This window comes from Aethalodelphis obliquidens, unplaced genomic scaffold (genome assembly GCF_003676395.1).
Source record: "Aethalodelphis obliquidens isolate GAN/ISIS:26980383/991018 unplaced genomic scaffold, ASM367639v1 scaffold130, whole genome shotgun sequence".
NCBI lineage: Eukaryota > Metazoa > Chordata > Mammalia > Artiodactyla > Delphinidae > Aethalodelphis > Aethalodelphis obliquidens.
In genome coordinates, this window is record NW_020838074.1 from 115,347 (window position 1) to 142,316 (window position 26,970).

General features: G+C 36.6%; 1 protein-coding gene across 3 annotated transcripts in view; it reads left to right on the forward strand.

Annotated features, from left to right (window-relative positions):
- The window catches only part of ATF6 (activating transcription factor 6), a 220,362-nt gene that overhangs the window by 39,741 nt on the left and 153,651 nt on the right, over positions 1 to 26,970 (forward strand). For all 3 annotated transcript variants that reach the window (XM_027099238.1, XM_027099237.1, XM_027099240.1), the window contains 3 exons: positions 5,014 to 5,199; positions 6,127 to 6,218; positions 12,957 to 12,995. In XM_027099238.1, the coding sequence (XP_026955039.1) occupies positions 5,014 to 5,199; positions 6,127 to 6,218; positions 12,957 to 12,995 (317 nt within the window). The remainder of the gene's footprint in view (positions 1 to 5,013; positions 5,200 to 6,126; positions 6,219 to 12,956; positions 12,996 to 26,970) is intronic.

Below are 26,970 nucleotides of genomic sequence, written 5' to 3' on the forward strand. Positions count from 1 at the left end.
TCATTTTTTAAAAAAATTTATTTACTTTGTTTTATTTATTTTTGGCTGTGTTGGGTCTTTGTTGCTGTGCATGGGCTTTCTCTAGTTGTGGTGAGCGGGGGCTACTCTTCATTGCAGTGCATAGGCGTCTCATTGCAGTGGCTTCTCTTGTTGTGGAGCATGGGCTATAGGCAAGCAGGCTTCAGTAGTAGTGGCTCGTGGGCTCAGTAGTTGTGGCTCGCAGGCTCTAGAGCGCAGGCTCAGTAGTTGTGGCACACGGGCTTAGTTGCTCCGAGCCATGTGGGATCTTCCCGGACCAGGGCTTGCATTGGCAGGCGGATTCTCAACCACTGGACCTCCAGGGAAGCACCCAGTGTTGTCATTTAATGACTAAATTACTATTACTCTTATATAGCTACACCAAGTACTTCTAGGGACATATGAAGCAGAGGAGTCATTAACTGAAGGCACAGGAAACTGCTCTGAGGATCTTTGAAGATCCTGTGCACAGGACTAAGATTCCTGCATTCTCCAGGAGGCTCTACCCATAGTGTGGCTTTCCTGAGGGCATCTGGTGGATACTCTTGTCTTTGCCTCTCTACCAGTTCTCTCTTTTCACTCAGAAGATGGGATTGGATAGGGCAACTTGGACCTACAATCTAGTAGGGATTTTGTCTGTTATCCTTTCTCACTCTGGAAATCTGGGTGAAAATTATCTACTTGACTCTGCCAATTTAATGGCTCCTGTTACCAGTAATGAAGAGTCTTTATTTAACTTTTAATGAGTAGGAACTAGTTACACCACACACACACACACAACTTAATAGAGAGTAAAATAAAATTTTGGCTTTCTGTCATAAGATTTGAGAAGAGTAGATGTAGTATAAGTAAAAATTTTGGTTTTCTGTTTAAAATAATTTTATGAGAAAAAAAGGAGTGTACTTAAGATTCTTAAGAGAAATCAAATTAAAATGTTTAATTTATTTGAATATTTAAAATAAGGTTGCCATAAATTAAATTTGCCATTGATTTTTGCTGTACATCTTTTTTAGGATGTATTTATAATAAGTATATTTACTATGATATACAATAATATAATAATTATGTAAATTAAAAGAAGTATTTAAGAAAATTTACTCCTTTGCCTTTTAAATCAATTTCAAATAAAGTTAATTTTTTTTTTTTTTTTTTGCGGTATGCGGGCCTCTCACTGCTGTGGCCTCTCCCGTTGCGGAGCACAGGCTCCGGACGCGCAGGCTCAGCGGCCATGGCTCACGGGCCCAGCCGCTCCGTGGCATGTGGGATCTTCCCGGACTGGGGCACGACCCCGTGTCCCCTGCATTGGCAGGTGGACTCTCAACCACTGCGCCACCAGGGAAGCCCCTTTTTTTTTTTAATTGAAAAAATTTTTGTTTGACATGATGAAGAGGTTAATCAGTGACAGTTTCTGCTTCATACGTCAGTTGAGAGGGAAAGATTCAGCAAAATGAGAATTAGAACTGACAGATATGCAGTAAGCCAGTGATTGATTCAGCTGTATGTTATCAGTACTTGATCTCTCTTGAGCTTGTGTGTGATGTTAGGATGTATTTTTTAGCAGTAAATATTTTATTTTAATATCTTTAATTTATAGCGATTCAGGACTTTGAAGCTCATTTCTTAGCAACATCACAGAATCAAGGGTCTAAATAGCCTTATTTTATTTGTAAGAAGAACATAATATCTTATAGTGTTTATTAGTCAGTAACTTAAAATTTAAAAACATAATGGAAAGAGACTTAGAGTTTTGACTCTTAAGTTGATCCAGCCTTCAAAAAGTACTTGTCCATTTGTGAAAGTTCTCCTTTTACGAGTTTCTTTCTTACAGTCAAATAAATGTTTGTTTGATAGTGAAACACCATGTTTTATAGTGCAGTGTCACTAAAGGGAGAATATTTTGCTGCCGTGGAGTTTTTTCTTTTTTCTTTTTCCAAGGCACAATGCTTGGTGGAAGAGTTGTCTGAAGGCAGGATGACCAGAAGCAGTGACTGGCTAGCTGTTCACTCATTTTAGTCATGTTGAATCTTCTCATACGCCCATAAGGGAGATGTGTCAATTGATTAATGGGCCAGAGTATTGATTTTATGTTTGCATGCTGCTTATAGAGGAGAATAAGCTTCTATTCAAGCAGTTCCGTAAGCCTTCAATTTCAAACAGGCACATAATTAAAGTAATCATACAGCTCACTGAGTTTAGAGTTCCATACTGTGATGCAAGACTTCCTGTTTGGTGTTTAAAAGCAGTGTGGAGCTGTTGTATCGGAAGCACTGGGCTTGGAATCAACTGTCCTAGGTTCTAGCCTTGGCTCTTCTACTCTCTAACAGTATCAAATGATAAGGCTTATTTTAAAGAATCTTGAAAACTGTAAAAATTTCAACAAGAGGAGATTAATTAAATATATTATGGAACATCAAGATAATTGAAATACTATGCTGCCATTCTCACGGCATTTCAGAGATGATCATGATACACTGTATGTTAAAAAATTAGTTTACAAAAGTTATTATAGTGTAATCCTTCTTTGCTTATAAAATGTCATTCCCCATCAAAAAACCAAACAGTATGTGTGTGTTTAATCTGAAAATTACGTTTTTTTTGCCTAGAATATACAGAATAATTTAAATATTATTTATTTAGATAGCTGAAGATAGCTTGCTGAAATGTAAAGTTGGAACTCTGGTGATTCCTGTGGATTTTATATATTTTTACTGTATTTATCCTTTGTATTTATTGGTAATATTGAGTATTTACCACATTCTCAGAGCTATTGTATCTTTTTCTGTGGGGAGAAATGAATATTTGGCCACAGGTGGTTTTCATTTTTTTAGTATGAGGCATGTGCACTGACAGCCTTTGAAACTTTATGCTGTATAAAATGCAGGTGCTTTTATTGTTTACAGAAATCCCTAATCCTTGTTTGAAATTTATTAAATGGTGTGCCATCTGTAAGCCTTCCCAAATTCCATACATTAATTAGCCTTTAAAGTAAGGTTACCTTTTATCTAACTTTTAGTATAAACTCTTCCATCTGGGAACCTTCTCTTTTATGTGTTTGTTCAGCGTTCTGTGTACTTAAGCACTCTAGTATTAAGTATTAATTATGGATACTGGCATTCCAAGTAACAATGAAGATCACTGAGAGTAACAGTAGTTTGAACAAAGTGGCATTGTCCAGAGAATAGTTTGAAACTGATGAATAATCAGTCCATCGTGGCTTTGCCACCTCTGTGTGTGTGTGTGTGCGTGCACATGTGTGTGTGTGTGTGTGTGTGTGTATTTAGCATTATTGAAGAGTGGGATAGTTATTCCACAGGGAAACTTTATAAATTTGGTAGATGGTTATATAAGTCAGCATTCTTGTGAAGTTTCAGTTAAAAAAGAAAAAAAAAAAGGAAAAAATACTCCTCTTGACATCTCATATAATGTTTCTTTTCCTTGTGGATTCGGATTGCTTGGCTGGCTTTGGTATACCTCTGTTTCTAGCAAATGTAGTATGGGGTGGGAATTGTGTTGTTATTTCAAAAGAAATCAGTATTATTTAATTGTATTTACCAATCTGAGTAAGCATTATTAAACACCCACAGTAAAATGTTTATTTTTTTAAAGTCCTTTACAGGACTCAGTAATTCAGTCATCTGTATTCTTACAATAATAAATTTAATATTATTTGGTGCTTTTTATGGACTTTTGCTACCTCACCATCTCTCCCAAATAAATTAGACTAAAATTAAAACAAATAGGTTCCACACCTTAGTTCAGAAAATATGACAAAAATAATTTTGCTCAGGAAATTTTGATTATGGTAGCTATTGTGGGTCATATTACATAGTTTTGGTTTCCAGGGTATAAAATCTAGGTGGTGAGAGAGAGAGTCAACATTTTTGAGACAGTTGAGACCATTAGAGTGTTCAGGTGTATCTTCCAAATTATATGGGCATAAGAAATTCAGATAATATAAAAACTCCGAGTGGTTTATCATAGTTAGAGTTTGGACGGTCCTTAATATTAGCTTAGTAGAGGAGACAGCATTCCAAATTGGAACAAACAGTATGAATAAAGGAACGAGTTAGGTGTGTATGAAGATCATGGAGTAGCCTTAAATGTTAAGATTGGAGGGTGTGGTGTGAATAGTTGTGGGGATAGAGAAGTAGGGGATGGTCACATTATGGAAGATCTTGAAAGCAAAGGTGGGTAGCTAGAATGCATGACTAGCTTGCTTTTGCAATGGAATAGCAAGATTAAAATGTTTTTAGGGGAAGGAAGTTACCTTAGAAATGGTAGACAGAAGGAGCCTGAAGCCAGTTAAAAGTAGTTAGGAGGCTATTGTAGTAGTCTAGAGATGAGTTGATGAGTGCCTGCATTAGGAGAATGGCAGTGGAAATAGAAAGGAATGACAGACACTTTCACTGGAAGAAACTTGGTCATTAGTATATCCTCTATACATATTTAGTGAGTAAGTGGGAGGTTGAGAGAGGGAGTAAATTTAGACAATGAAAGAAAAATAGGTTACTGGTCACATCTTCCATTATATCCTGAGAGACACCACTGATATAAAATGAATAGATTTTTTAAAAAATAGAGGGAGATAATGAGTTCAGTTTGCACACAGTGAATTTCAAGTGATGGTAACTCTACAGGTAGAAGTGGCCTTATAGGTAATTGGATATATGGTTCTGAAAAAGTCAATTAATTCAGGGCCTGCGATATAGATTAAAGGTGTCTGTATATATACATACATATATACCTAGTGTTTCTAAAGGGAAAATTGGAAGATCAATAAATAAGCCTTAGAAAACACCAGAAGAAAACGTTTAACAGGTTTTAGAAGGCCTTATTTAATCATTTGATTTCAATTTACTTTGAGTAATATTTTTTAAAACAACCAGTAACCTGTGTTTTGAACAATTTGTTAAAAGATAATTGTAAAAATCAGTATATTCTTAACTGATCTGATCCTAAAATCCAAATATTTTGATTCACCGTAACTTTTCCTAGATTGCTGTGCTAAGGAGACAGCAACGTATGATAAAAAATCGAGAGTCGGCTTGTCAGTCCCGCAAGAAGAAGAAAGAATACATGCTAGGGTTAGAGGCAAGGTTAAAGGCTGCCCTTCTGGAGAATGAGAAGCTGAAGAAAGAGAACGGATCCCTGAAGCGGCAGCTGGATGAAGTTGTATCAGAGGTGAGTGATGGTTGTGATACAGCCAGGATAATGGGTTAAAGTGTTCTTTTTTTCTGATAAATCAATTGGAAATTTTACATTTTAAATTAAATTGTGTAAAATAATAGTACTAGGAAAAGGCAGGCACGATAAACCCCAAAACATTTGTAGTAAGGATAAAGTATTGGAAAGAGGAGGTTTTGAATTGTAACTCACAAGCTGTATACAAAAGTTGTCTTCTTTTCCTGGGTTTCTCCTCACTTATTACCATAGCACTCTCTTGTTTGTTTTTGACTAAATGAATCATATTGAGGCTCCTAAATAGTCCCACTAGGTCTTCCCTTTTAAAAAAGAAAACAATACAAAATAAAAACTTGTTAAAGTTTTCTTGGTCTACATGACCACTATTATGTTTTCTATTTTGTTGCCATGCTGGTCCCAGCAAGGTTAATCTTCTCCTCAGTTCTGTTGATGAAATCTGCTGCTTTCAGGATTTCCTACTGCAGTGCTGTCCTGAACCAAATTGATGCCTCTGCCTACTGAGTGGGGCTTCTTATATTGCTCTTTCTATCTTTCCTTGAGCATATGGGAATATTCCATTATGTTACTGAAAACAATGATTTAATAGGGAGACAAACCACAGAAGTATCTTAGGATTCTTTGAAGATCCATAAAATTATAAAAATTGTTGAATTCTTTCCTTTTGGGTGAGGATGCCTCTGCCACAGGGTGGCTGCTATGTTTCTTCTCTCCTGCTGCTCTCCTTTTCTCTCTCTCTGGAAGGTTCTGCTCTAGTCTTTCGGAAAGTACTATTTCCTCACATTTGCATTTTGTTTTTTTGTTTAAGTATTCACATAACTGGTGAAGAGGAGAGTTGTTGTCTCAGATGTTGCTTTTTGTGAGATTGATGTGTAGTTCAATTGTATTTAATATGGTCCTTTTCTTTAGAACCAGAGGCTTAAAGTTCCCAGTCCGAAGCGAAGAGCTATCTGTGTGATGATAGTTTTGGCATTTGTAATACTGAACTATGGACCCATGAGGTAAGTGTATAGATATTTATTTTGGATACTAATGCTAAAAATTTAAATTCTTGTTATTTATTATTCTAGCTCTAGTCATAAGCTAGGGAAAAATGGATTTGTTTTGTTCTTCACCTAGGTCTGGCAGAAAGTTCATGTTTTTTAATGAAGAAAGCCTTAAGTTATTCAACAGATCACTGATGAAGCAGAATAATGAACTGATTAGGATCATGGGCATTGAAATTAGACTGCCTGAGTTCAAATCCTATCTCCTCCACCTAGTAACTTTGTTGTCTTAGGCAAGTTACTTAATCTCTCTATGCCTCAGTTACTTACTTTTAAAATGTGTTTATAAGAATAATATTACCTACCTCAGTACTATGATACTTGAGTATCAGAGATTATAAGGCACTTGGGTGGCTTCCTCCTTAGCTATAAAATAAGTAGGTAGAGCAATAATTCTCAGTTTCTTCTTTAGTAGATTTGGAATGTGAATCAGTATAAATATTTTAAGGATCTAGCTGAACTTGGTTCAGGTTTTCAGCTAAATCACAGCTAAGAAATGCTGCTTTTGTGTTGGAGTCATAGAATACTAGAATTCAAAGGGATCTTAGAAATCATCTTTTTCAGACTCCCACTAACCATGGCACACTCAACACATGAACAAAATCAGCATCCTAGGTGTTGGGGAGTCAAGAGTAGTTAGACAGGGGCCGTGCCTTTAAAGATGTCGTGATCCAGCTGGAGGAGAGACATGTAAAAGGATGACTACAGGATAATGTGATGAATGTCATAACATCAGTATGAACAAAGTACTAAAAGAGTATAAATGAGAATATGGATTCCTTGAGGAGAAGGTTCATGTCATATTGATAGATGCTCAAAACATTTTTTTGTTGAATGACAGAATGGTAAGGGACATCCCATAGAGGAAGCTGAATCTTAAAGTGTGATGACAGTCTGCCAGGTGGAAAGTATGGGAAAGGCATGCCAAGCAGAGGGAGCAGCATGATAAAAGGCACAATTATGAAATGGCCTGACATTTTCAGAAAAAAAATGAAAAATTCAGTGCATTTTTATATATGTGGGAGTGTGTATGAGGAAATATGGCTAGCAGTATAAGTGGGGACCAGATAATGAAGGGCCTTGTATGCTGCTATATACAGTGCTACTATAAACCAGGCATTCCTGAGTTTTTAGGCAGAGGGTAACATAATCAGTTTTGTATCTTAGGAAGATGACTCTGAGGGTGGTATTGAGAATGGATTAGATGGAGGAGAAACTATTGGCAGAGACAGCATTAGGAGGCTGTTGGTGTATTTAAGGTAATAGATGAGAGCCTGAACTTAGACTAGGGTGATGGAAAGGATGGACTATCTCAGGGTGCATCTCTGAGATAGACTCTGTGGGATTTGATGACGAATACAGTGTGGAACATGAGGAAGAAAAGAGAGAAATTAAACATAATTCCAAAATTTCTATCCTGAAGGACTGAATGGTGATGCTGTAATAGGAGGTAGCCAACATAGAAAGATGAATAGTTTTATGATGGAAGACAATGGTTTTTATTAGTAGTATGGGAAATTTGAGATAGTGACTAGATATTGGGAATTACCATGATAGATAGGTAGATAGACAAACAGAGATGTTAGTGGAATAGCTGAGATTATCCAAGGAGAAAAATAGAGGAAGAAGAGTAATAAGAATCTGAGGGAATCAGCATGAGCAGTAGATTGACTCAGGAAAAGAAACTTAGAGTGAATAGGGTTAGGTACAGAATGAGAAGAGAATGGTTTTCTGCAGCTAAGGATGAAAAGAGTTTTAAGAGGGGCTTGAGCAGTGACATCACATGCTGAGGGCTTGAGAGAGGCAGAAAGCTGAGACAGGAACATTGAATTTGGTAATTAGCAGGTCAGTAGTAATCTTGGAAAGCAGATTTATTAGGGAGAGGAGCGAAATCTATATTAAAATTAGTTGAGAACTGAAATAAGTTGAATTAATCTCTTTTATTAATAAAACTTTATTATAAAGACTTTCAGACAGAGAAATTAGAGGAAAATAGTATAATGAACCCCCTTTTTCACATGTTTGATGGGCAAACTAGGTCACTCCCATTTTATTCCTATGTAGTTGGTTTCTAAAAAATAAAATATAGATCTCGTATTGGACTTTTGTTATTGTTTGGTGTTAGCACAATTCCCCAGAGCATTTGATACCTCATCATGGAGCCCCAGAGACCTATCTACTTTTTAATTAGTTCACTAAGGCAACTCAGTGAAAAGAAGGCATAATTCTGAGTTGACTTATTTTTGAAAGTCCACACTATATTAGACAAGTTACATAGAATATGCTGAAGAGATACCTGGAGTAAGCCTTTGAATTATTAAAAAATTATTTTACTACTTTATTCATTATTTACTCTTGACATTTTACCCATATTTTTCATATTAAAATTATTTTGTCATTTTAATTTTTGTATTTGAGGACTGGGACTTCTTTATTCATGAAGATCTATCTCTTGATTAATAAAGGAGAAAAGAGACATGCTAATCAAAACTTTGTCATCCTGACTTAGGAACTTGAAAATAATTAAATTCCTTGAATAAAGTGAATTAGATTACTGTGGAGTGAATACAGAGTCACTAACAGCTCTCAAAATGAAGCGTTTTATACTGGGACCCTCAGTACCAGAGGGGGCTTCATGGGTGTAGGCCATTTGTTAGAACTTCTCCAGCTACACTCATTTCTTCCTTTCAAAGTCTCTTTTATATAATGACTTTTCGCACTGACTTTCCTCTGTAACTTTTGCCACAGCCATTGAGGATAACAGAGCCATAGGTTTCAATTATTACCTTATATTTAAATACCAGTTTTTAAAGGTGACCATTAGTAGTTATACCCTGAAGATTCTTTTATCATTACAGAGGCTGCTACTTTTCCTTCTCCTTTTGAATGCTCTTTGGACTACCTGGAACCCCAGGGCTCTACACTTTGAGAACTGCTGCCATAATTAATTTAACCATTTTCCTATTAATGGGCATTTAAATTATTTCCATACACACACACACACACACACACACACACACACACACACGGTATTGTTTACATACATGGAGTCTGTATTGTGTGTGTGTGTGGAGAGAGAGAGAGTAGTAGACTGGAGTTAGAAGGCATGAATATCTGAAATTGTAATAGATTCTGCCAAATTGCCTTCCAAAAGGACTGTCCCAGTTTACACTCCCACCAGCAAGTGAAAGGAAGATCCATTTCTCTACACCTTTTCTAACATGGATATTGTAAGTGTTTTTTAATATTTACCTATCTTCTGGATCAAAAATGTTATCTTAACATTTTTGCAGCCACAGTGGCCTCCTTGCTCTTCCTCAAACACACTAATGATGTTCCTGCTTCAGTTTCTTCACATTTATTATTCCTACTGCCTGGAATGCTCTTCCTCCAGTGGCCTTCCTTCAAGTGTTAGCTCAAATGCCACCTCAATGAGACTGTCCTGGACTGCCTTCTCTAAATTGCCACCCCTGCTCCTGTCACCACACTTCCTATTCTCTTTTTTTTTTTTTTTACTTTTCTCCATAGTACCTCTTGTCTTCTAGTATACTGTATAATTTACTTATTTATTTTCTTTATTTCCTTGCAGAGATTTTCATCTGTTTTTTGTTTTACAGTGCTTAGAACAGAGCCTGGCACATAGTGGTCTCTCAATAAATATTTTTGGTATGAATGAATATGTTCCCCCTACCCTCACCCCCCATTAGTAGTAAGTTATTTTTTGATAAGTCTTTAGCTAGTTGTATTTCTCTTTTAAAAGGATTACTTGTAATCTTGACCAAAAAATCTTTTCTTTTGGTATGAGTTGCTGTAAACCTACTTGCATGTATTAAATATGTATCTAGTGTTTATTGACAAGTAACCTGCTTGCCATACTCTGCATATATTTACTAATTCCTATTTTTGTACGTTTATGTACACCATTCCTAAACTGAAAGAACTTCCTTCTGTCTTTCAACTTATGTTTTAGTCTCTCCCCACTGACATTCTTGATATTGTTTTATTCAACTGCTTCTCACCAGTTATCAATTTGTTACATTTTCTTCCACTTGTTGAAGTTGTGTTTTGTGCTGTTACTGTTTCTTATGCATATTTTGTCACAGGTATAAAGTCTTAGATCATGTTGTCTAGTTCTTTAATTTTGTCCTGTAGAGACAAGACAGTGTTCATCCCAGAGGAGATAACACAGTTATGTGTGTTCATTTGCTATTTCTCAAAAGCTGTGTGCTTTTAGTTCCTCGTTTCTTATCTAGGCTATATGAGGTACTCATTATTTATTCAGTCAGACATACAGCAAATATTTTTAGAGGACTATTGTTTGCCAGGTACTGAGCAAGGAGCCAGGAATGCAAACATGAATAAAAGTCTAGTAAGAGAAGCACATATGTAAACAACTGTAGTATGAAAAAGAATTATGTAGATGTTGTATAAAGGTAGGGGCATATTCTTTTTTTTTTAATATATATATATTTTAAAATATTTATTTATTTATTTGGTTGCACTGGGTCTTAGTTGCAGCAGGCGGGCTCCGTAGTTGCGGCTCGCGGGCTCCTTCGTTGTGGCATGCGAACTCTTAGTTGCGGTATGCATGTGGGATCTAGTTCCCTGGCCAGGGATCGAACCCAGACCCACTGCATTGGGAACGCAGAGTCTTACCCACTGCACCACCAGGGAATTCCCAATAGGGGCATATTGTTGAAGGAACATCAGTGACTCTGATGATGGTAGTCACAGAGGCTTTATGGAGTAGCATTTGATGAACGAATAAAGAGAATGTAATTATGCTTCAGGAAATGAGGGTGGTATTGGGGACGTCTTGCTGTGAAAGCTCTCATAAGTCAACAGAGATTTGAAAAATAAGACAGGAACAAAAAATTTTTAATGAATTAATGATCTTCACTGATGGCTGAGGTGATGGGTGTATCATGGGTTGGGTCTTATTTCCATGAGCAAGTAGATTGATCCATTATGGATGGAGGAGATAATAGTCTCAATTTATTAATAAAGGTTTGTGTTTAAAAAAATTAGATGGACAGTACAAAAAGGAGAATTAAGAATGGGAGAAAGTTTAAATACTTGAAAATACTGAGCAACAACCTAAGGAAATCTGTGTCTGTCTCTGTGTGAAGGCTTTAGGAACAGAAAGCCAAGAAGTAGTGGGAATATTAGGAACTGTTCAGATTTTGAAAACATGTTAAAAGGCTTAGATTGAAGAAAAGCAACAAAGAGAAGAGCTAGAAGGAATGAAGAAATATCAAAATGTCTTAACAAGTTGGAATATCTCCAGATACCAAGAAGGAAATAGGAAAGAAACTGGCTATGAAACTCATAAAAAGCAGGAACTATTTCTTCTGGAGAAAATTTGGCACAGTGAAATATCAAAGCTCAGAGAGCAACAATGTTTGAAAGACTGAAATCTACCCCTGAACCAAATGTTGGGAATGGAGATGTTGCATCATGTATATTATTCAGAAGCGTTTCTTAATTGACCTCATTGTTTGCAGTCTTTTCACTGCAAAACCAATGATCTTCTCGGACCTGGGAATCTGCCAGAGGAGCGGGAAATCCCCAGTTGAACCTTCTTAGTACCACCTGGAAGATATTTAGTGAACAACTTCCACATCCGTGGCCTTGAATATCTATAAAGCAAGCATTATGTTTTCATTGGTGCAGAAACTGCATAGGCTTTTAAATAATAGATTGTGAGTTCTAACTCAGCTTTTCTCAGGTACTACAAAACTAAGTCTGGCCAGACAAATAGACATTTTAATCAGAGATTTTGAAAGCATTTTAAATTTAGGAGCCTAAAGTCTTTCAGAAGAGATCACATTACCATAGTAGTGTTGTTAATGTTGTTTCAGATGTTCAATGTAGAATTGAACTTTTGTGCCTTACTGGTATGGGTCCAAGTGAGAAAACATATAACACACATTTGCCAAATATATAGGTATGCCTTAAGAAACATTTCCTGAAGGCACTTGGTGATGAAATGTAAATACATCTTACATCTAAAGTAAGAGAGTTTTGTCAAAGTAATGTGCAGCAAACTGACTAGTTTGGAGAGTTTGGGGTTACTGAATAGTCATCACACAGAAAAAGAAAATAAACTAAGTAGACTTAAAAGGGTTAATTTTTCTGACCTTACTGATATTGTGTGGATGGTAAAGAAGGCATCTAGCTATTTTTGGCACAGGATTCAAAGAACTGGCCTACTCTGGGTGGTCTATAAAAATAGTAACTCTAGGCAGCAGGGAATGGCTAAACAGGACAAATGTGAATTGGTAGGAAACCCTCTTCTTACTTACTACTCATTGGGATTGATTCTGTGATTATTAGTCATATTTTATAGTTGTAGAACCTGAAATTTAACCCAGATCTCTTTTTAAGAAATGACCATTGAAAACTCTGCCTTTTATAAAGAATTTTTTTTTTCCTACCATTCTTCAAGAAACCTTAAGGACTTCTGCTTTTGGCAGTATGGTGGGCTAGAGGTACAGAGAAACTTCGCATTTTAGTACACCGGAAAATGCTGGATTAAAAAACAAATCAAAACTCTTTGATTTCATGGCTGAACTGAGGAAAAGGAAGCACTTCTCAGAGGCCAGAATATTAAGGTAACATAAATCCATAATGGTAAGCTAACATTGGAAGTGGTGCTTGTCCTAGAGTTATTTCCTCATCCTTTTGTCCTAGCATCTGGGAAGAGGAAAGAAAGCTCTGGATCCAAACAAGGTGAGAAGTCACAACTGAAGCCCTCCTACCCCCACCCAAGTAAAGCTGGAACTTCCAAAGAATGACATTCTTGGTTGCTAAAAGAGAAAAAAGTAGATTGCCATACCACATAGGGAGAGTGTTGGTAAGTACCTATCTTGGTATTGGCTTTGAGTAGAGTAGAAATAAAGAAAGAATTTTCTCTTTACCACAAGCCCTAACTCATGCAGTTTGAGCCTGAATTTACACTACTTGTGTGGCCCCAAAAAAACCAAGACAAAAATTTAGTTTAAGCGGTCCTGTGTTGGTGGTACTGCTAGTCTCCTGGCAGAATCAAATGTAAATCCTTCTCAGAGAAAGGCACTTTAAACAGACATCTAAAAAATTGCCAAAGGTAGGGTTCCAACTGAACATGAATCCACATCCTCTCACCTCCCCCCAATTATTAAACACACCAGGAACAGGCCACCATGAATAAGAGTTAGAGGAAATAAACTACAGAATAAAACTCTGAAAGACTACAGATATTTGAATTAACAGATACTAGAGGTAAAATAAATATGTTAAATAAAAGAGGGAACTGAAGTGTGATGAAAGAACAAAAGACTATAAGAATTAATCAGGACATTTTGAAAAAGAACCTGGAAATGTGATAATTAAAAAGTTGACATTAGAAAAACAATGCTCAGGTTAAAACAAAAAATTAGGCACATTTGAAGAAAGAAATAGTAAATGGGAAGATGGATCTGAAGAAATTATACAGAATGTAACACAGAGAGACATAGAGATGGAAAACTTGAGAGATATTAAGAGACACTACCATAACTATGGGGTTACACTACAGTAACTTAGTAATCAAAGTAACATCACCAGTCATGAGACATACTGACATCTTGTACCTCCTGATGTGATGCACTGAAAAGGGCCCAACATCACTTCTGTGACATTCTTGCCAAAATGGCATAACCTGGGTTTTACCATGAAGAAACATCAGATAAAGCCAGATTGAGGGGGACATTAAAATATTTTTGTAATCTTCAAAAGTGTCAAGGTATTAAGGAAGAAGGAAAATAACCTCAAAGAAGATTTGAGATAACAGAAATGAAGAGCCAACAACAACAAAAATAATAAATGTGAATGAAACTTTTAAAAAAGTTCATGGTATAAAACATTAACAATGTCTAGTTTGTAAGGTTAAAACAAATCAAGATGGAAGTATAGTATTCCCCCCTTACCCTTGGGGGATATATTCCAAGACCGCATGGATGGTATCAAACCCTATATATACTATGTTTTTTCTATACGTACATGCCCATGATAAAGTTTAATTTATAGATTAGTCACAGTAAGAGGTTAACAACAGTAACTAGTAATAAAAAAACAATTATAACAATATACTGTAATAAAAGTTATGTGAATGTGACCTCTTTCTCTCTCAAAATAGCTTATGGTACAAATTTAATGTCTTTTCCGTCTTAACTAAGCACTTACACACTGTGGCCATAACTTCTGCAGCTTAAGATGTGATGATAAAACTAGTACGAATTTCTTTTTCCTTCTTCACAATTTCATGGATAGAAGATTTGTTCTTACCGTAGATCTTAGCAACCTCAGCATATGATTTTTTTCCTTTCCATATTAAGTAGAGAACTTTACCTTTTCACTTAAAGGAAGAACTTTACGGCTTCTCTTTGGCATATACAGATTGCCAGCATCTCTACTCCTGCACTTTGGGGCCATTATTAAGTAAAATAAGGGTTACTTGAATACAAACACTGCAATACTGATACTGCGACAGTCAACCTAGTAACTGAGATGGCTGCTAAGTGACTAAACCAGTGGGATACACTAAACAAAGGGATGATTGACGTCTTGAAAGGGTGGGACTGAGCAGGACAGTGCGAGACTTCATCATGCTACTCAGAATAGTGCACAATTTAAAATTTAAGAATTGTTTATTTCTGGAATTTTTCATTTAATATTTTTAGTATGTGGTTGATCACAGGTAAATGAAACCGTGGAAAGTGATACCACAGGTAAAGGGGGACTACTATAACTTCTGGACAATAACATCAGATAAATTGTGAGGGGTGTGACTGAGCTTAAAGCACTCAAAGTTTCTATTGTTTGGGAAGTAAGTAAAGATAATGACTATGTTTAGACTTGTTAAATTAATTGGCATTTTAAAGTTTTGAGGGGTAACATCTAACAAAATATAATTAGAATATATCATTTCAAAACCTATTAGAAGTAGTATTGTGGAATGAGGTGGACGGATTCAGTCAAAAAGATGGCATGAAGAGAGAAATAAAGAAACAGCCAGATTATGAAAGCACAGAATATTGTAGTAGAAATGAATCTAGAATATTATCTGTAATCACAATAAATGGAAATGTACTGACCTGTGCATTTAGAAGGCAAAGATTGTCAGACTGGATGCGGGAGAAAAGCAAAATTCAACTTCATGCTGTTTATAAGAGAAACACCTAAAAGCATAAAGCTACAGAAAAGTAGAAGATCAAAGGATGGAGAAGCAAACAGTAGCTAAAAGAAAGCTGGAGTTACTCTATTAATATCAGATACATATACTTTAAGGAGAAAAGTATTATTAGACCTAGTCACTACATGCTGATTTAAAAGTATAGTTTATCAGGAAGGTATAATAATTCTAAATTAGTATGCTCCTAATAATATAGCTTGGAAACGATAACTGATGGACCTACAGGTGAAAATTAACATTCTGCTGCCATAATGGGAAATTTTAGCATACCTCTCTCAGTAATTGATAGACCACATAGACAAGAAAATCTGCAAGGATACAGAAGATTTGATTATTGTCATTATTAAATTTGATCTAGTGGCTGTATGTATATATACGGCATCTATCAACACATAGTTTTCCAACCATATATGAAAGTGTTAAAAATTACTCTGTACTAGGTCATAAAGGAAATATCAGCAAGTTTCAAAAACTACATATGGACTACATTCACTGTTAGTGCAATTAAGCTAGAAATCAATAACAAAAAGATGAAACTAAGAACTCCTATACTACTAGAAATTAAAAGGCACAGTTCTAAATAACCCATAGATCAAAGAAGTCATAATGAAATTTGGTTTTAAATTATGGTATTAAAATGCTATTTATCAGACCTTGTAGAAAGTACCATACTGTGTGGGAAAAGCAAATTGCAGAAAAATATGTACAGTATGATTACATTTATAGAAAGTTCAAATCAGAAAGACTGTACTTTATGAATGCATGTGCATAAATGGTATAGCTATAAAGAAAAGCAGGGGAATTGTTATTACAGATTTCAAAAGTGGCGTTGAGCAAGTTCAGCTCACCCCTAGGCTGGGCTAAGTATTTCTTGGTGTTCCCAAATTATCCTGTATACATATAATAGAATGTATCATATTTTACTAATTATTTGTTGGTGTATCTGTCTTCATCACTATAGACTCCTTTTTCCTTTTTTTTTTTTTTTTTTTTAATTCTTAGTGGTGCTTACTTTATTGAGATTCCACAGTTTCCCATGGACCATTCTTTTTTTTTTGGCCTCACTGAGCAGCTTGTGGGATCTTAGTTCCCCAATGAGGGATCGAACCTGGGCCCTGGCAGTGAAAGTGCTGAGTCCTAACCACTGGACCGCCACGGAATTCCCTCCTTTTTTTTTTTTTTTTTTTTGAGAATAGAAGTTCTGCCTTATTCCTTTTTTTATATATTCTCAGCATCTAGCATAGTGTATGTAGTACATGGTAGACACATGTTGCACTGAATTGCAAAGAAGGTTTTTATCATGGTGACAGAGAGGGAAGGGCATTCCAGGCAGAGGCAATATTCTGAACAAATGCTTAGAGAGGTGAAAGAAGATAGCTTTTACCCACAGTAAGAAGCAGTCACAGATGGCTAGAGCTTACCTTGCTTTTAGATTGAGCTTGACGTGTTGTAGCTACTTGATAAATATTTGTTGGATGATGGTTGAGTGACTAAATGAATGAATGATTGAATGTTAATGAGCATAGAATGTATGGTGGGGAATGGTAAACAATTGGGCTGAAAGGGTAGGCTGTGTTCAGGTCACATAGGCCATCATGTTCACTCTAAAGGAGAACAGCATGAAACAGTGACTAGTGCAAGGAAATGTCATAGTGAGCACCAAGTAATGTGGTGTATGTTGTGAGTGTTGTACTGAGAAGAGGGAGATAAATGGAGAGAGTTATTATAAGGAAAGACTTCACAGAGGAGAGTAGAATTAAAGATTTATAAGGAGAGAAGGAGAGAAGGACATTCCAAGGGAAGTTTATGACACATGACAGTAACCAAGGTATAATACAGAAATGGAAAAAAAGTTGTTCCCCCTCTTAAAAGAATAAAAATGGCAAAAAAAATTTTTTTTCGAGGCCTGGGTCTCTTATGACTGGTTCCATTTTCTTTATGTTTTTCTGATTGTACATTTTCTAAGATACCTTAATTTTCATAGCTGTTCTCTTTATCTCGTTACTACTACTTTCTGCACTATAAATGTAGTTTCTTCTAGTCATTTTTCAGACACTAAACCTTCTAACAGACGTTGAAATTGGATAGGGTACAGTATAAATGGTTATTACATTTAAATTTTATGAGGTTGAGAAAGATATTTTCTTTGTTAGGGAGAGGACTTAATCTTTAGAATTTCCTCCTCTTGGGTTCGTACTTAACTCAGTGGTCAAAGTTCATACCTGATGTTCATACCAAAGGCATGGTTTTTCATTACTTCTCTATGCTGTGCTTCTGTTTGATTTTTAAGTTTTGTTGTTGTTTTAAGTTTGCACTTCATCACTGTTTTGACATTAGGTAAGTTTAACTTGCTCCCAGGCCCCAAGGATTGATGTAAATCTCAGACTTGTACAGATATCAAGGAAATACAGTGAGGTAGGGGAAATGAGCAGTGTTCATTTTAGACACTGGTAAAAATATTTCTTCGTGGAGGGAAGCTGAATTTATTTAAGAAATGAGGGGGAAATAAGGGAAGAAAAAGGGAAAATAGATTAATTTCGATAGAAATAAAAGAATTTCTGAAAGATTCTGTTATGAACATAAAGTTTAACCAGCAACAAACTGGGTTAAAAATAATTCCTTCTTTATAAAACAGGGTGATTAAGAGCTAGTTGGGAAAACATCAGTCTAAATGCTACTTGCAATTTGTTGTTTATTACCAGCTTTGTTATGTTCTGAGTTTTGTTGACTGTTGAGTATAGTAGGGCTACAGTTTTTATCATAGAAGTTTGTCTGATGTTTTGCTAATTTTCCTTTTCTCCTTAACAGTTTGGATGACTTTTTGGTAAATTCTCTCATAGTGGTTTTCAACCTTTCCTGTACATAATCACTACGAAATCTTAAAAAGAGAGCTAACTGAGCCCTACCCCAAACCTATGGAATCTAGTGAGATGGGTCTAAATCATTTATTTTTATTTTTAAAATTTATTTATTCATTTGTTTTATTTTTGGCTGCACTGGGTCTTTGTTGCTGTGCGTGGGCTTTCTCTAATTGCGGCGAGTGGGGGCTACTCTTCATTGTGGTGTGCGGGCTTCTCGTTGCGGTGGCTTTTCTTGTTGTGGAGCATGGGCTCTAGGTGCACGGGCTTCAGTAGTTGTGGCACGTGGGCTTAGTAGTTGCAGCACACGGGCTCAGTAGTTGTGGCACACGGGCTTAGTAGTTGCAGCGCATGGGCTTAGTAGTTGCAGCACATGGGCTTTGTTGCTCCATGGCATGTGGGATCTTCCTGGACCAGGGATCGAACCCATGTCCCCTGCATTGGCAGGCAGATTCTTAACCACTGTGCCACCAGAAAAGTCCTTAAATCATTTATTTTTAAACAAAGTATTTTTCTTTAGGTGATCCTGAGGTATGTCCAGGGTTGAAAACTACTGTGTATAGTTTTATATTTCTTTCTATACATTGACCCCTATGGTAATTGTAAGAGCACTTATCCATTAAATTAGAAGATAATATATATAAGAGAAATTTTATTAAATCTCTAGACAGACGCTTGTATAGTCATAGGTTTGTATTATATAATCGAGGAAATTTATGGACCTGTGTTTTGGACAGAACAGGAATCATAACAGAACCCTGTGAGAGGAACTTCTTCCTAACACATAGGACTTCAGTATATAGATTCCTTTGTTACATTTTTCCCTTTCTACTATTTAAAAAGTCACTATAACCATTCTCCTTTTCTGCAAATAATAAGGCAACATCCAGAGGTGGTTTTAAATATACTAGGTGTTAAAAAAAAATTAACAAGTGTTTGAAATTGATAATACTTTTCCCTTGTTTGTTCTGGTTGGGTGCTGTCCCCTCACAAGAACCAGAATCTTTACAGTTTGAGACATCAGACTTGGATGAGGAAGGGCAAATTGTACTACTTAAGGACCAGCTACTCTGTGGTTTTCTTATGAGACTATGTTATAGGGGAAAGGTAACCACAGAGAATATGGTTTTGAATTTGAGTGGCCTGGAACTGGTTAGAAATAAAATGTCTCTAATTCCAATATTCTCCAAGTTTGTCAGCTTTTCATTATTTTTATGGGAAGAATTCTAGCTTTTTATCCTGAGATGAGCCTGTCCCCAAATCTGGCTTCAATTTTTTTTCCTTATTCAATTGCTGAGCACACTTTGCTGTATGATATCACTATTGGCTGTAAGTTAAAAGTTACTGTGTAACTTAAATGTCAGACTTCAAACCACCAAGTATACATGGTTTTGTTCAGCCAGGTTTTTAAATGAAATCTAATTCAAATTTTTGGCTAAAAGTGCTTTCCACAGTTATCAAAGTGACACATAAACTGAAGAAATACATCTAAATACCATGTGTTATTGAATCTGGGATTGCAGAGAGGTAGCAGAGCTAAGGGCAGTTCTTTTCCCAAATAGTCTAATTTACTCATGTTCTTGAAAAAAGTATCTGTGCAAAGTAATTGGTTCTCTTTTCTTCTATCCCCTGTGGATTTCATCCTTTAAAAAAATGGCTTAGAGTCTATCAGTAGTGAAGAGCTGAGTTTTGAGGGCATGGAAAATTCTGTTGATGATTTTCTTTAGTTTTGGCTTTCCTGAGTTATATATAGGGAGGCTTATGAGGAGTATCACAGTGGCTTTATCATGTATCACTTGGCTACTTCCCCCTCAGACTTGATTTGTTACAGTGAAGGGAAAAGCAGTTGAAATCAGAAACGTCCATCCTTTGTTAACTTCCTTCTTTACCTTGAATAAGTCACTATGTCACTTTCAAAGATAAAAGGAGATAACGTGGTAGCTTCTGCTGCTTCTGTCTTGTGAGAGGACATCAGTGAGAGACTAGGGCAGATGAGAAAACTGTCAGTTTAAGTTGGTTACTTTGATATTTTCTTTAGACTACAGATCTTTAACATAAAACAAGGACTAGTGGATGGTTTGTCTGAAATAGCTTTCTCAAACACTATTTTCAGTACTGAGCTGTGCAAAACATAAATAATAGAGGAATACACAGCTTTACTTTTGTAATAAGTGAAGGTCTAGCCTAATATTAAGGTAGTATAATAACTTTGAAACTTTTGATTTTTCAAAATATATATGTAATTATTTATTGCTTCTAGGCAGTTTGCCTTTAATGTCTTATTTTCTCCAGATTTGACCTGTTCTGTCATTTCAGTAAGCATTTGAAACATATTTTAAGGGTTATTCTACAGATTGTTTTTTTTTCTTTTTTTTTTTTTGCGGTATGCGGGCCTCTCACTGTTGTGGCCTCTCCCGTTGCAGAGCACAGGCTCTGGACGCGCAGGCTCAGCGGCCATGGCTCACGGGCCCAGCCGCTCCGTGGCATGTGGGATCTTCACGGACCGGGGCACGAACCCGCGTCCCCTGCATTGGCAGGCGGACTCTCAACCACTGCGCCACCAGGGAAGCCCTACAGATTGTTTTTAACAGAGTTATGACTAGTATAGCATGAACTGTGTGTGCTGTGCATCTAGACTTCATGGTGTCTGTGTTGTGAACATAAGCGAGCATTGATGTCTTACGTTCCCAGGCAGTTTGTCACGATCCATGAGCTCTGAGGAGCTAATATTGGGGAATCACAGATACTCTGTATGCCTTATATGGCTTTCTATCTCAACTCTTTTACTGGAATTCTCAATAAAACCACATTACTTGCTTTCATTTTTCCTTCTCACCCCTTTTTTTTTGTGTGATGTGAATTTGAAAATGAGAGATAAATGGAAATAAGACCGTTGGAAAAAAGAAGATGAATAAAAAAGTGAAGACAGTTTCAAAGTAATCTGAGTTTGGCTGTATGTTGATACCACCTGTGCTTGGTTGGTAAAGGTAGCAGTTTTTGTGTGTTTTGTTGTGTTAAGCTTTTATTTATCAAACATTTGCTCTGCACCAAGTACTAGTCTAAGCACTTTATATAAATTAATTCCTCCTGGAACTCTAAGGTAAGTGGTATTATCTCCATTTTACAGATGAGGAAACTGAAGTCACATCTAACGTTTGGCAGAGCTAGGGTTCACAGTCTGCCTTTGGAGCCCTTGTGTTAATCATTAATAGAACAACAGCAATCCATGTAGAGAAAAAGTTGGTATTTACAGATAGAGGAGTTAGGACTCTATCCAGTAACTTTACCCATTTTCCTAAAGCTTAAGATTGGATGTGAAAGGAGAAAATATATATTTTATGGGTTGATGGGATTGGTGGGAATATAATAGAAGAGATTGCACTCAAATTTACAGGCATCTTTTTGACATTGAGAATGAGTAGAGTGTGCCTTTCTCAAGTGAGAGGATACCAAAGAGTTGTTTGCACACAAACTTTTTGTATTAAACATTGACTCATTGACTTCAGCAATTTAATAACTATAGTGTATTGGTTATTTACTGCTGTGTAGCAAACTTAAAGGCTTAAAGGCCAAAACTTAAGCCAAAACTTAAAGGCTTAAAACAATAACAGTCAGTTACTTTGCTGAAACATCTGCAGTTTGGGAAATTCAACATCTCAGTAGAAACAGTGCTTCTTTGCTCCATGGAGTGTCAACGGGGTTGGCTCAGGGTGGAGGACCTACTTTCGAGCTGGCTCACTCATCAGGCCAGCAGGTTGGTGCTGGCCTGAGCTGGGACCCGAGCCAGGGCCATTGGCTAGAGGGTCTCGGTTTTTCTTCATTTGGGCCTCTCCACAAGTTGCTTGGCCTTCCTCAGAGTATAGTGGCTGGGTTCCAAGACTGATCATCGCCTGTTAGAAGAGTGCTTGCTTTATAATTTTTCACTGAATGGATGAAGGAATCTCAGGTTGTTTTCTTGCTCTTGTTGGCTCACTTGGCAAACTGTCACTGTAAAAAGTACGTGTTTCTTCTCAAGGTCTGGTAATCCCTGGTTCTGAGAACTGCTATTCAGAGGATTAAAAAAAAAAAAAACATTTCAACTATTGATCTATTTCTTCAGTCAAATTTCTGTTTCTAGTAAATTATGCCGATTTACTACAAAGTCTGCAAAAATCATCTGTGAACCATTCAATAAACAGAGAAAAATAGCTTTTTTAAGATTCGGAGAACTCCCTTGGGAACTCCCTGTCTTTAGCCTCAGTTGCAATGAAAATTAACATAATTTCCTGTTCCTGGATCTGGTATAATAATGAGTTTACCACCTGCTGTTCTTGAGTTGTGGGTTAGTTTCCCTAAAATAAAGATCTGGATTTTTTCTCCTGGCATGAGGCAGAATGTTACATAAAATTCATTTATTTGTTATTTAAAGAAAAAAAAGAATGCCTTCTATGGGTTAAGCATTGTCCTCGAACAAAACAGGTCTCTGTACCTACAGGGACATACAGACAATAAACATAATAAGTGAAATAATAGAACAAGGGGATAAAATATAGTAGGGTAAATGGTTTTACAAGCGTGAGAGTGGTTGTTGGAATTGTAGTTTTAAATAGTGATCACTATAAAGTAGACATTTGAACCAAGGTTTAAAGGTGATAAATAGCCATATGGATATATGGAGGAAGAGCATTCCAGACAGAGGGAACAACCAGTACAAAGGCGCCAGGGTGGAAGTGTGCTTTGCATGTTCAAGGAAAAGCAAGTGGGTCAGTGTGGTTGGACTAAAGTGAGCAAGGGGGAGAGTAGTAGGAGATGATGCCAGAGAGATACGGTGGAGGGGTTAAATTTAGTGAGGCCTTGGTCATTGTAAGGATTTGGGCTTTTACCATGATAGAAATGAAGAGCCATCTGAAGGTTTTGAGCAGAGGAGTGACATAGTAATCTGACCTAGATGTTAAAGCAATCCTTCCAGTTGCTATGTTGAGAATAGCCTGAACCTGGCAGGCAGGAAGACAAGCTGTGCCACTAACTGCTGTGTCATCTGTGGGACACATAGCACTTTCCGATTTATAAAGCATGTTCACATCCATCGTTTCATTTGAATCTTTGAAAAACCCTGTGAAATATTTATTTTTCCTATTTTACATGTGAGGAATTAGAGGTTCAGTGAAGTTAACCGACTTTCCCAGAGCGACTCAATTGGAGAGTCTCATAGCCACACGTTGAATCCATATCTCTTGACTCCAAATTTTGTGTTCTTTCCTGTATTCCACCTTAAAACCTGAGGATTTTCATGCTGTTTCCAGCTTAAAGTGATTTCACTTTTTCATGTGCAGTTCTCAGGAAGAGGAATAGCAGCATATGGTTATCTTTTGGGGATGGGAACCAGTAAGATTCTTAACTGCTGAGATGGCTTGAACTTAAAATTGACCAACTTGTACCATAAGGAAACAGGTTTGCAAAGGGAAGAATAGATTTGGAGATTTGCCAGTTTTTGTTCAGCTACTTGGTATGAAAATTGGGTATCTGAAATCATATCTTAAGGATTAAGTTGGCTTCATAAATAATCTAAAACAGTTGTTGGCTTTTAGAATTTCATAAATGAAAAAGTAAAGTAACAATTCTTATAATACTTTTTCCAGACTTTTGGGGAAATTGAAATTACTTGTGTTTTATTAATCTGTGCTTTTCAGGCCCATTGACCCACAGCATGAGCAAGGTTTATTGGTGTAATGATTATTCGAAGGCTTAAAACTGTTGTGATTCTTGCAGGGTAGCATGTTTCTGGTCATAGAGACTTCTATTTTAAAAAATATTTATTAGTTTATTTAAAAATACTGAATAGAATCTGATTTAAGCTAATTACGAAAAGTGATTAGATTGCCATATTAATATGATCTATAAACAGTTAATCATTATACTAATATTGTGACTCTGAGTCATCTCCTTGTGTTCTTGGAAATTTATTTTTCCCAAAATTAACAAAAAGGGACATTGAATGATATAAAACACTCATGCCAAGAATCTAAAAGTTCATATCAACAGTAATTTTCTCATACTCTTTTGTACATTTGACCATTATAAGGACTGTCAAATTCCTTTCTTAATATTTGTGTTGTCCAAATTGTACTAAGACAGTCTTGAATTCTGGCAGTAAAATAAAACTCCTTTATGTCTTTCAGATATTAATAAAAACAAGGGAAATGTAAATTTGCAGTTATTTAGATGGTTAAAATTAGTTTCTATAGGTCATTTCATAGGTTCAAGCATATATAGTTGTTTTGAGCTGAATTGGACAGTCAGCTTCTCTGTAATTTAGCTTGAGAAATTTCATTACACTTTAATTTATTTTTTTAGAAATTTCATTTTAAGACTTTAAAAAAAATTTGCAAGGAATTGGGACCAAATGGCAACAACAACTAAAAACAAAAAAGTGAAAAACTTTAAAAGATTCTTTCTAAAATTAATATATTGCCTTTTCAAAATACTTCCTGGCCCAATGGGTAGATAATAAAATTGAGACTTATAGACTGTTTGGATCCTTATTTTTGCCTCTTCTCTGACCCACTTCCTTGTTTAAAATGCTTTGTTGACTTTGTATAATAAAAGTGTTGTGAAGATCCTTTTTGTGGAGTCCATTGAATGAGATCTGAGTGAGCCCTCAGGCTAAAAAAAGGTAAAAGTTACTAAAGTAGCGGTAAACATATATTGTCATTACACTGTAATAATCATTACTCACGTGGGCAGTGGGAAAAAATAGCGATCACTTATGAGCCAAACCAATCAACATTAAAACTGATTCCTAGGAAGTGTAGCTACTAAGTGATTATAGCACAGTCCAGTTACAGATGGAATAACCTAAACTGATAGTTAAACTCAAGGCATTTGCTTGCAACAGTCACAAATTGTGAATCAAAATGCCAGTTTTCACAGTGCTAATAAAATCATGAAAAGAACAATGATTAGTAGAAGAGCTCTTTGAAAGCTTCCAAGTACTAATGATTGTGAACTCTTGTAATTTACTCCATAAATCATCCATAAACCACATAAATCATTTTTTTAAAATATTTATTTATTTATTTTTGGCTGAGTTGGGTTTTTGTTGCTGCGCGTGGGCTTTCTCTAGTTGGGGTGAGCAGGGACTGTTCTTCGTTGCGGTGCGCGGGCTTCTCACTGCAGTGGCTTCTCTTGTTGCGGACCACGGGCTCTAGGCGCGCGGGCTTCAGTAGTTGAGGTGCGTGGGCTTCAGTAGTTGTGGCTCGCGGGCTCTAGAGCACAGGCACAGTAGCTGTGGCGCACGGGCTTAGTTGCTTCGCGGCATGTGGGATCTTCTCAGACCAGGGATCAAACCCGTGTCCTCTGCATTAATAGGCAGATTCTTAACCACTGCGCCACCAGGGAAGCCCACATAAATCATTTTTGATTGTGTCCTTCCACATGCCTCTTGTCTGACTTCCCCATCCTTTTCCCTAAACTGTCCACTTCTGTTGGATTTATTGTGAACAACGTGTAACTTTTAGGGAATTGAGGTAGGAAAGATGTTATGAGAAACAAGATTAGTTTAAAACAGTGGCTCTCAAACATTGGCGTATATCAGATTGTTAGGCACCGCTCCCAGAGTTCTTGGGTGAGTAGGTTGGAATGGGGCCGGAGAGTTTGCATTTCTAACCAGTTATCAGGTGATGCTAATGCTGCTGGTCCAGGTCCCACACTCCGAGAATCACTGTGCTGGGGAAGGTGCATTCTGATCCAGAGGAACTAACAAAGTGTGTTAGTTGCTAGTTGACAGTAGGATTCAAGAAAGGAAAAGGATAGAAACTACTCCTAGAAGCCACAGCAGCCACTTTGACTTGGCAGGTAACTATGAGAGCCTTGCAAACAGCTTTAAGATCCCTAGCCAGGAAGTAGGAAAGCAGAGGAACCGTTCTAGCAATCTGCTGTTTTGCTGGCAGTGGTAACCATCAAGTAGTCTAGATGAATAGGAGACAAATGTAATACCAGTTTTTAAAAGAAAGAAGGTAGATTTTCCCCATTAGACCAGGGAATTTAATATTGTTCATAGGGAAGATTTTTTTTTTTTTTTTTAACATCTTTATCATAGGGAAGATTTTGATATAGAAAGGGATATGTTAACTGGGAGCCACAATTAAAACAAGAACAGAACATAACAGTTTTGTTTATTTTATTGAATAAATTGCTAGACTTAATGATAATGTGGCAGACAGGGCCATCCGTAAATAATCTAGCCTTGCATTATGGTTAGTCTCCTTTCTTTTCCTTCTCTCTCTGAGATGATCCCTTTCTCACTGTGCTTGCACATGCACATGTCCACTTACATACCCTCTCCTGCTTTACTTGCAATTCCCCAAGCAAAACATACTCTCTTATGACTGTGTCCTTTTTCATATACTAGTCTATCTACATGAAATGCCTTCTCACTCACATCCTCCTTTTCACCTGTTTATTTACTGCTTGTATTTTAAGATAAATTCATGATCCTCTTGGTAAAGATCAAATGCCCTAGCTATATGCTTCTGTAACATTTGGCATTAACCGCTGTTATGCTGCTAATCCCTCTATTATCTTTTGTCTGTATCACTCTTCCCCCCCGCCACACACACACACACACACACACACACACACACACACACACACACACACA